The following is an 11,747-nucleotide window of genomic DNA, read 5'->3' as shown; positions in this document are numbered from 1 at the left end:
GCTATAACACACCTATGTCTCAAGGTTCATCTGATGCAGCCTCTGTCCTCCCCCCCCTCCCTTACTTAGTTTAGGTCAATTAACTCAAAGAAGGTACATCAGAAAAAAATCAATTTCCTTGCAGCTAAACAAGTAAAACCAGTAACTTACCCCCACTTAACAGCTTCATAACCAGCCAAAGTTCATCCTTCACCACAAAAGATGTGTAATAGGTCACCACATTGGGGTGATTGCATTGACTCATTGCTTGAATTTCTTTCTGTAAGAAATACAAAGCCCAACGTAACAAAGCCAGCTATCAGTTCTGTTTGTACAGAAAGAAAGTTAATTTCCAAAGTGAAATACTATAACAGAACTGAAGTATGCAGAGAATACGCATCAAGGCACCAAATCGTTTTAGTTTACCTATAGATCTTTGTGCAAGACAATATTGCAAACAACACAAGGGGGGTTGGCCAGGAGATACAGGCATAACTACATCAATTTTCTTCTGAGAGCAGCAAATAAATTACTGTTAAAGTCCCAAATTCAGAGTGAGCAATGAAGAATGAGCAGTCTCCAAGAACTGAAGGTACAGGCTGGACAACAAAACATAAAGAAAGATCAAAACCTACTGCTTTTCCTGTTCAAAAGGGATATGAAAAAAGTAGAATGGGAGCAGGTGGGAAAGGAAGGAAGCTGTCGGACAAAGGACACAGCACCACTGACTCAGCTACTGTGGGATGGACAGGCAGACACCAGAGCCACGCAATCAAACAGAAGGGCAAGAGGAAAAAGCAATGTTACAGACCAAAAGTCAGAGGAAACAATTGACTAGAGGAGCACACAGTCACCAACAGATGCACAACGTGGCACTACCAAGTAACACCATCTATGACACGCCACAGCTGTACAGATTAAGAATGACTGCCTTGTATCTGTTATTTCAAACGGAGTCCTTTTTCTATTCACTCTTTCACATAATTGTTCTGTAACACCTTTCCGGCAGCTCTCATTATCCTGCCAATCCTTTACATAGGGGCGTTTAGGCCTGCTTTGTACCAGAGGGTTTGGCCTCACACCAACTTAAGCTCCCACAACCCTACTTTGCCCTCCCCACCACCCTGATCCATCCCTGGCGCTAGAGGACATGCTCCTGGAGGGTGAGCCAGTCAGGGAGCCAATTCAGCTAAAAACCAAACTCTTCGACCTCCCCTTTCTCCCTGAAAAGCAACTGCTTTCAGGTGGACCTGTGTTACACACTGACTCACCAACCCTGGCCCAAAGCAGGCACTTTGGCAGTCCCGTTTAGATCGATTAAACCTGCCACAGATGCCATTTTCAACTTTCAACCTCAATTCAGCAAGTCTTTCAAAGAGGGTTTTTTTTGCTGTTGTTATTTGCAATGTACTTGAGATCACAGCCACTTTCTAATAAAAAGTTAATTACAGGTATTAAAGACTGGGATTTAATCTTGTGGTGCCCATTGGTGACTATTAAGTCAGGCTGTAGTTTGACATACACTTCAGCTAGTCCTATTGTCAAAAGTCCTCCTCCCTAGACAACTTCTGAGCCCTGAACCACAGAAGGATGAATGCCTGGATAATCATGCAATGAGCCTGAATAACTGAGCAATTTGCAAAATAGTTTTCCCTCCCACCCCTCCCCTGGGAGACAGTAGGTTGAAAACAGAAAAAAATATGTGTGGCACATTTCCCTTTCGGAGCAGGCACGTCAGCTTAAACACAACTCAAATTACTGCCTCAGGTTGTTAATTCAGCTATCCATACCAAATCTTAACTGTAACTCTCCCACTCTATTACTATTTCATTTCTTATATTGTTTTATTCTTTTCCTATGCTGGTAATATAAAGATGGCTCAAAAAGTTCACCTGCCACTACTGGGCAAAAATACACCTCATCTATTTTACTCACACGTTAACAGTGCAGATATGTAGCTAATTGACTGTGGTCACACTGTCAGAGGAAAAGCTAGCAGCAGGACATCCACGAAAATGCCCCAGAACATTGTTCATATTCACATCACTCCAGATATTCAACAGCACCAAAGCCATAGTGGCACTTAAAATTTAAAGTCTCTCCCTCATCCCTCTGCTTCTCCCTCCCTTGTGCAAGCGTAAGTGTGCACTACATCAGGAAATACGCCCAGGTTAAAAGCTAACTTCTTTTCGGCCAGGTTATTCCTGCTCCAGTTTCACCGAGCAGCTGCACAAAAATGTGTGTTGGCCTAAGGGCAGGTGGGTGACACAGTTAATAAACAACTGCGAGACAGCTCCTTTTGGTGCTCAGCCGCAGTGCCCACAGGGCCGGGTCCAGATCCCAGTGACCAGCCACGTGCCACAGCTCTGTAGGTGCTTCCCCGGGGCCTCCTCCACGGACACCCAGGGTATGGCTGTTGGAGGGGTTGGGCATAACACATGAGGGGCTCCTCCAGAGAGCCTGCACTGAAGCGCTATCCAGAGCGGAAATGCAAACAGTTTTGAAAACCTATTCAATCAAATAAGCCATTCTGTAGAATATTCTTTGGATTGTAGTGCTGAGGTTTTTGTTTGTTTTAAAAAACTGGAGGTAAGGGGATGGGAGAAGATACCCAGTGAGGATAATACTAAGGACAGGAACTTCTTACTTGGCTCATGGGGTTAAGTTACATTTAGCTTACAATAGTGAGAACACAGGACATTGCAGGAAACAGAGTATTGAATTTCAGGAGTTTGGCAGTTTGTGTAACCTTAGTATTATTTAAACTCCCTCCCCCACTGCCTTTCTATTTTAACTGACACTGGCCCAAAGTCTGCTTACGTGGGCATCGGGCTTGCTGCATTTTCCACTTCTCTGAAGGCCACACAGCTGAGAATTTGTGAAGGGTGCCTTTGCACACCATCCATAAGCATCAGCAGCAGGATTTTACAAAACAGCGTGTTCAGAGGGCAGACAGAGTTTTAGAACATCCCTGTGCCAATGGAAACTATTGGAAAAATAAGTGATTGAAAACTAAGCAGACTCAAAAACAGTATTAAAAAACCCAAAATGCAAGAGCGTTCTAAGTATTATCAACTGACATAAAAATGGTAGTACAGTTGTAACAAGAGTTTTGAAGGTCAATTATGCCCTTTTACAGAATAACATTTCTATTTTTTAAATAAAATTTCAAAATTTCTCTATTAGAATCGAGTCAGAGTAAGTATACTTCCCCTCACAGAAAAAATAAAATTAATTACTTATGTATGTGTACACGTGCACATGTGTGTATGCACATATAAAAATAAAAGGAATCATACATGGGCTTTTTTTTTTTTTTTTACCCTCCTACATAGGAACTCAGAAAGCCAGAATTTATGTTCAGATCAAAAGAGATCAACAAATAAAATAAACACAAAATCTGAACACAGAAAAGCAGAAATTGACTTGTTAAAAAATAAAAAAGATGGTATGGACAGTTGTCTTCATACCAGAAGAAAGCATATGGGACCAAAAATTCAAGACCTATTGCCTTATTCGGCAGACAGTGGAGACATATCAGCAATAAAGATACTCAAGCACTTGCTAAGGTGACTTTGTACAAGCTGGTAACTAACTGCAGTCATTTCTCTAGACCATATGGATATCTCTTGGAGATAATTGGCAGTTTTGTCTGGTTTTATTTGTTGTAACTTTTTAATTCCCATTATTAGTTCAAATTCTAATAAAAAACGATCATATTTTGACCATTTAATATTACAATTATTAGTATTTCTGGTTTTATAGAAATGTTCTTTATGGGCTGTAGACATTAATATATCATGCACAGCATCTCACCTTGGACTGTTCTCTTTCTAAACACAGTTCAGAATTTATCTTTTGAGTTTTTAGTTGATAGAAGCCTCACTACTTCAGAGGCAGCTTCCACTACTACAGTCCTCTTTTAAAAAAAACATGCCTCATACAAGCTGTTACATAAACTGAAGGTGAGTGCCATTAATCACCAGGGGAAGAGCATTTTGGGTCCTCCACTGTAAACAAGCCATTTTATCTGAAGAAACTGGATGGACCATACCCTCTGTATCAAATTCAAGATATCTTTTGCACTGGCAATTCCCTGCTGAGGAGATCATTTCCTTCAGAGGCAGGAATTTCTGCATTAGAAAAAGCTCACAGTCTCTAGGCAGTAGTATAACCTGTGGAACAGAAGAGAGTGTTCTCACTTTTAGAATGGTTTTGTGTCCTTCAAATCTCATTATACTGCCTATATATAAATATGCATTAGTCTTACAAGCACCTGACTAGGAGCATTAGAAAGCAACAGGTTTTGTTTTCTAACAGTTCTTTGTGACTTTGTCTGGATTGCCATAACCAGTGCAGAGGAAAAACTCTTGCAGTGCCTTTTACAAAGGGACTCCTACAGGTTCCTTCCTCCTCTGATCAGTGACCCAAACAAACAGCATTCCTCAAATGGCTTGTTATGGCCTATCGGATAAATGTGTGTTATTAGCCTTAACAAGAGTTTCCTTGTGCAGATGGCAGTGTAGCCATTCCTACATTTCCCCTCAAAGTTATCATTACAAAATGATACAACAACTAGTTTTTGCTGTGTTTTGGTGCTTTAGACATTTTAAGGAGACCTACTAAATTTACCTTTATATTTTTAATCAGTTTTTAACCAAAGGAAAATGTATCTTTCCTCAATATTAAGACAGACAATCAGAGAGTGATCTCTTGAAAACTGACTCTCCCAGAAAGCAAGGGATAAGGTTCTTCCCACAGTTCTCAATAGTTGATTATCCCAAGATTCAAATTTGCACTTCTTATTTTTGTGGCCTTAGAAAATATACATTAGTAAAATACATTTTTAGGAGAAGGGAATACTTCTTGCAGATTATTTTCAAATCCTTTTCTCACTATTATCCTGCATAAAATTCTACCCTCACTCTGGGACCAAGCGAAAACCAAAATCCAAACAGTACATAGTCTCCATGTAACATGTTCCCCTCCGATTTACTTACAAGTAATTCATCCATACTGGTTTGGCATTTTTCTAAGTTGATCCTCTTTATTGCTACGCGTTCTTGCCTGGGTTTGCATAGTGCTGCCTGGACAACTGCTGTAGCACCGCTACCTGTAAAAGGGCAGAAAAGGAACATAGTCTTAATATAACAGGAGTTTAAACCAGTGACCAACATAAGAACCCCACACTGGCAAAGAACTTAAAATCTGCCGTTTATCCTTTTTCAGTGCTTTCCCCACACGCATACCTTTCCACTAGCAAGAACGCTCACACACTTCTCAAATGGAAAAAAAAACCTCAAAGTTTCTGTTCCATACTCCACAAAAAATTCCCGAGCCAACAACTTAAAATGACATGCCTGTTTATCAAGTCACACCCACCACCTCAATGCATTTCATATAGTTTGGGAACCATTACACTTTCGTCTTTGGACACATCTTATTCAAGAACGTGACTTGCACAGTTAACGCAATTACAAACATTATGCAGAGGGGCGGAGAATGTGTGCTTTACCAAATGTTATTTATTTCTGTTCTTTCAGGTCAGTCCCTGTTTAACCAGGTTTTTGTTCCCACTATGCAATGAACAGAAATATATCAGTAAAATTGTACATGCCGAACCTACAGTTCCACCTGTGCTCAAAAAGCCTACAAAAAGCATGCTGATTCTTGTAAAGAGCATGGGAGGCCCAAGTATCACATCGACAATAAGAAGATGCTGGCTGCTGAATGGCCCAGCAGAGAAAGTCAGTCATGCTTACTTGACATGCAAATCACATATGGTCATACAACTACACTGATAACAAAGCTTGGTGGAATTGAAAAATGTTGGGCAAAGCATTACAGTAATTTTCTTTAGTATGCTTTATTTGCAAACAGCAGGAATAAAAAGGTCTTGTTGCTTCTTTTATCGAGCACCCACTGGCTTTGCCCGAGTCAGTATTGCCTCACTAAATTAATGATATGATTGCAAGTAATATTCAGAAAGAGTTTTGCCTGGGTTGCACGTCTTGCTGCCACATCAAATACAGCAGTGTGTGCTTCCTCAAAGTAATTACATCATGCTCGTTCGTGCAGAAATCTAAAATCCACCGACAAGCGGCCTCTACCTGTAATTCTAACTATTTTAATATAAATTATGGATTTCTGGTAAGTCACAAATTGAGCAACATGTTATATTGGCCGGCTCATACACTATGTTCTATTTATGCTCAGTAATTGGCATGTCCTAGATGAATACAAATTGTGAACAAAAAGCCTTTTGTTGTCAAGCTCTACAAAGGTGGATTCAGTTACCAGCCGACTTAAGAACAATTGAGAGCTTTTCCCGCTGCACATCTGAAAACAACACCGACAATACCTCATGACTGAAAGTTATTGTCCATGTTTTAATTGCCATTTGCTTAGCTATTTTCATTTATTGTTTGTTCACATGACGCTTACACTCAAATCACAAAGCTTTTTAACTCAGTGTATGAATTTCATTAGAAAATTCTGAGCTCATCTTAAAAAAAAAAAGTCTCAACAGGACTAACTAGTCATGTTTTTGCAGGATGCGGTCACAGACAAATATTGACAGGTCCTGTTCTGTCTGCTTACAGAACAAAGCCTTTAAAAATTCCAATAATGTAAGTAATAAAAGAATTAAGAGTGATTTTAAAAATTATATAAGGCATCCCAAGGAAGGAACCACCAAGTCAGCACAATTCAGTTCAAGTAAGACTCATCTACATCACTTTAATGAAGCTCCCATTCGGTAGACATCGAGACATAAATTCTCTCGTTACTTTGGACACACAACTGTAGATTAAGGCAGGGGGAAGAAACTAAACTTTTATCTATTAAGGATAAGGAATGAAGACCAAGATTTTGCTTCATATATATTTTTCATCTATGCCAGTAGTTTTATCTCCTTGTTGGAAAAAAAATCAGCTCTTCACTTTCAAAATGGATTCATATACAAAGACCGGATAAAGGACAAACAGAAAAAGCACACAGAAAAATTATTCAGCCAATGCCAGAATGAAACCCTTACTGCTTCCTCAAGTTAAAGTAAAATGACAGTAAGTAACACTTCAAAAGATTTTGGAAAAATCAGGTTGCAAAAAAAAGTCCTGTCACATCCCTGACCCCACTCCGCTATATCACTTGCTTAAGTTCTGTGAGACTCCAAATCAAAGACTATGTGCTAACTACTATTAAAAAACTCTTGATTGCAAGATTAATCCTGAACTACCCTTCTGCACAAGATCTGTTCCTCTTTTGCTTACTGAAAGAGGATGAAATGCAACATTTTAGGACATAAACTAGAGTTTGAAGTTTATTTATATGAAAAGCCTTTCAGTGCATTTCCCTGTGTTTTCTCCTCAGATAGAGATGACTTACAGTGGAATATTCTTCACCACAGGAATATGATGCACTGTCAATGCAAAAAGCTTTCTATGTTTAGAATAAAGGCAATCTACCTTGGTTTCTTCTTTCTCCTGCCTTTTGAAAACTCTATGCAATACCGTATTTTGATAGTAAAGGCAATCTGTGCAGCCTGCATTCTCAGTTGGTCTACATATAAAACTCATTTGAAAAAGCAGTTTCAAGTACTGCTGGCAGTAGAAGCCAGGCACTTGATGGCTACATGCCTCCTTCCTCTTAAAAGTTGTTCCCCTCTCTTCCTCTGGCTCACAAGGTGAACAACCGGGGATAAAGATGAGGAAAATTTGCAGCTTTCCCATCTGGTCAGAAGACTGCTTTTTTGTCAATAAAGAGATGCCCTTCTCTAGTCTACTAAACAAGTGGAAATGTGAAGTGTTCCAGAGGAGTGGCTGTTATAAACAGGACTACCCAGATTAGCATTTCAGTCAAAAGATAACAAACTATACACGCTATCACACAGTGAAACAAAATTGCAACAGACAACCATTTAGCATAACAAATTAGGGTCACACAGAACGATTGCATAGAATAGATTACAGTCAACCATTCCTTGTCAGACGGCATGACTTCTTCAGGTAAGCTGAGCCTCACGAGTCTTCCAAAACCTAACCCTCACAGCGGAGAACATACTAACTATACCACAACTAAAGCACAGACTGGTTTTAGCATCCAGTCTCTATTTAGAAGACTGATGTAGTATAATGAAAGCTCAGGTTGGCTAAACCATGAAGTCTTTACATTCCGCTGTCTCCCGCAGAAGAACAAAACAAAGGATTACCAGCGGTCAGACTCAAAAAACCAGCTTTGTAAGAATGACAGTTTTTTTCCACTACTGGAAAAGTTGTTCTCCTGCTACAGACAAGTTCTCTTTGCCAATTTCAGAAGTTAGCAGTGAAATAACGTGATTTCAGTCCACAATATGCCTACCACTCCCATTTCACAACAGGCAACAAATCAGAGATTCATCTTGTCCTCACGTTTTTTGCTGCCATCTTTCTCTAGTGTAAGCATGTTATATATAGAGGTCTGCCACTTTCCACTCATTCATCACTGCACAGTAACTATTCCAAGTAGATCTAGAAGCATTCAGTTTTCTTCTCCTCCTTGAAAACAAAAGTCAGTAACCTCATTACCCCATAATGATTTACTAAGGCTTTTTTTAGTAGCTCAGTATTACTCTACAGTATTCCAACACTAACCTCTTCTAAAGATTCTGCGTTCACTAGATCCCTTCACTCTACCCAAAGACACCACCCCCAACCCCACGGTTCTTCTACCTAATCTCTGAAGAGAAGGATGTAATTTATTGGTAATGGTAAGTTTTCTTGTTGACTAGGCCTCTGAAGAGTTAGACAGCAGATGTAATTGGAGAACACTAAATACCTCATCTCAGAATCTATACAAACTCTTACATACTGACCTACACCATCTGCATTTTTACACACCTCTTCTGCTCCCCCAGCATACAGAAACCTCCAATTAAATGTAGCTGATTAATGACCACAAATTTTAAGTCAGCCGCAAATCTAAGTCTAAATTATGACTGTCTGTAAAAGAAGCCAATAATAAATAGAATAAAACCTATGAAAATGGATGAAGCAGCTATGAAAGTATTTTTATTTAATCTCTCAGACAGTCCAGTTCTGAAGAACAGTCACCCAGGTCATTCTTAAATGCAGCTCATATGCAGCGAAACTGAAGGATTCCTTTTGCATAGAGCACAGTGCACGTGTGCACACAAACTGTTGCCGCACAAATGCAGTCTAGTTTAGGTTTCCCCTCATAAAAATATGTGGGGTTTTTTTTGTAACATACAAAGCAGCTGTGCTTGTATACAAGCTTTGAAAGCGATGTTGTATATTGCATGCAATATTGTGTAGCATATTCCCGGCATTACTGCGTATGTGTTATGAACTGATCAGTACTTCAATACATTCCATGGCAGCATTGTGCAGAACGAGTCTCTTCAGTCTTGTAAGAATCAGTTCTGTTGGTAGCAAAGCAATACTTTTGGTTCAGAAACGGAGAACAAAGAACCTTTAATATCTTTCGGTTTCTAGCTTTTACCCCACAATACTCAAGAGATCTTTCAGTATTGCTCATTTTCTTTCATATTACTTCTATTGTTTAAAAATAAATTATAATTCAGCTCATTTAGACCACCATACTAAATTCTAAAATTTTCTGGAACTAAGTTTCTTCACAGAAAGTGCACTTATGATTACTCTCCCCATCTTCACATGAAATAAATGCTTGTGTTCTTAAGAACTGCGGGATAACCACATAAATACAATCTACTAACAATTCCTGCCCATTTTGTGTTCTTAATTCATGCTGGGATCAAATCTCTCCCCTTATAGCTCACTTGGATACTAGTTTGTTTATCCTAGCCACTAGGATTATGACATAATTCACTTAAAATACATTAAGTGTTCTATGACATCTATGCGCATACATAGAACTGCTACTTCTGCATTTTCATCATTCAACAATTAATATCATTAATTCTTCATGGAACTATACAAAATGAATTTGTTCTGCAGTTGGACATTTAAAAAGATCATCCTAATGGCCACAGAATCACTGGGTTATTCAATTGTTGTATTTACCTTTTTGTGGGAGAGCAGCTGAAACAAAATTTCTGAGGTCTAGTTTATCCCATACTACTTTTCAAACGCACATTGCATAAATAATCCAGAAAAAACTCTCCAAAGATGATAAAGGTACACAAATATTTCTGTGATCCCACTGAAATCTTAAAGTAGCCTAAATGTCCATGTCGAAATAATTATGCATTACAGAAAATCTACAGGACTGTTTCTATACAAGCATTGAGCCAACCTGTACCAAGGCTAAGATACAGCCAGCCTGAGTATTAACCAGACATCATGTTCTCCATGAAATAAAAAAAAAGGCAGGGGAATTCACAAGCAGCAATAAAACCCCACATACCAAACGAGGGCAGGAGGGAATGACTAGGCTTTTTGAACTATTCTCTTTATTTCCCTCCACCCTCACTAAAATAGTAAAAGGACTGGTTATATCAGATGTTTTGGCTAGATAAATTATAGGAAATATTTTGAGGTTTGCTATGCAGTACTATGTTACAACTCCCTCCCTGTCAAATCTGCAGAACAGAATAAAGAAATTCTTCTGCCAAAAGCACATGATAACAGGAATCCACCTTCTTGAACAGAGGTCTCTAGCATCAGAGTACAGCAAATAACTATCAATTGTGAACTAATTATTCAGGAAATGAGACAAATCAATACTGCAAAGAAAGTGGAGAACCTATACTAATGATCTGGAAAATGTAAAAGTCTTCCTTCCTTCCATCAATGTGCCCAGACACACTATTGTGAAGAGTGAAGGAACTCTTCTGAAATGTCTGTTTTATCTGAAGAATAATCAGCTATCACCACCAGTCATGGTTGAAATAATTTTTAAAGAACTTTACTCTGACTGACAAAGGCATTAAAGAGATCTGTGGCTAGAAAGTGAAACCAGACACATTTAGATGAGACATAGGTTTATTTAGCAGTGACTCTGTTTAGCTTTGAAATAAATTATCAGCCTAAGTGACGGCTTTTTGCTTTCAGACACTTTTTTGGTAAGGAGACTTCTGCCTCGGGCCCTACAAAGCTCAGCACTTGTAAGCTTGGTACAATGCCATCAACACACTGAGACCAGATTAGAAGGTCCAAGGATGACCATTAACCATGTTTGGGGCATTCAAGTAAACCTGGCAATAAGCACACAGTTTGGAAAGGGAGGAAAGAAAAACAGAGGCTATGTCGCTACCTCCTCCCACCTCACAACTGCCCCCTCCCTCTTCTCCTATCCTGGCTCTCCCAGAAGAGACCGACAAGAAGTGCTGAAGTTAAACCTCAGCCTGAGATATTTTTTAATCTCTTTATTTAGTACAATTCTATTGAAACAAGTAAAATAAATGAACCACGAAAAATATGGTCGCTATGTTTGTTAAGCACATGGAAGAAACAATAACTTACAGGTGGATCGAGATCACACATTCTGTTGAAGCTCAGCAGAAATAGAGCCATTTCTCTAGTAAGAGAAATACATTTTTACCCCATGCAGTCATGTCACATACTGCAGAGTCTTGCCTTTGAAGCTACAGTAGTAAGACAAACAGTATCCCAGATCCCTTACCAGTTTTCCAATCCAATATACTATATATAGTGTGGAACATGGTTTTATTCCCCCTACTATCATGATTAGTTTTTAAAGTGAAAACAACACAGCAGCAGACACGGTTACCAACCTACCTGACAGCCCTGTATTTCAACACTAGAAAACATTTTAGCCCTATCAATCAC

At 39.1% G+C, this 11,747-nt stretch overlaps 1 protein-coding gene across 1 annotated transcript in view; it reads right to left on the bottom strand.

The window, feature by feature from the left end:
• Nucleotides 1–11,747, bottom strand: part of STK39 (serine threonine kinase 39) — a 120,005-nt gene that overhangs the window by 79,150 nt on the left and 29,108 nt on the right. Inside the window, exons 2-4 of the mRNA XM_009894648.1 lie at nt 7,124–7,147; nt 4,980–5,094; nt 151–259 (exon numbers count right to left, since the gene is read on the bottom strand). Of these exons, the coding sequence (XP_009892950.1) occupies nt 151–259; nt 4,980–5,094; nt 7,124–7,147 (248 nt within the window). The remainder of the gene's footprint in view (nt 1–150; nt 260–4,979; nt 5,095–7,123; nt 7,148–11,747) is intronic.

The sequence above is a fragment of the Charadrius vociferus genome, unplaced genomic scaffold (assembly GCF_000708025.1).
Source record: "Charadrius vociferus isolate BGI_N301 unplaced genomic scaffold, ASM70802v2 scaffold161, whole genome shotgun sequence".
Classification (NCBI taxonomy): domain Eukaryota; kingdom Metazoa; phylum Chordata; class Aves; order Charadriiformes; family Charadriidae; genus Charadrius; species Charadrius vociferus.
This window is presented reverse-complemented; position numbering and strand designations above follow the sequence as displayed.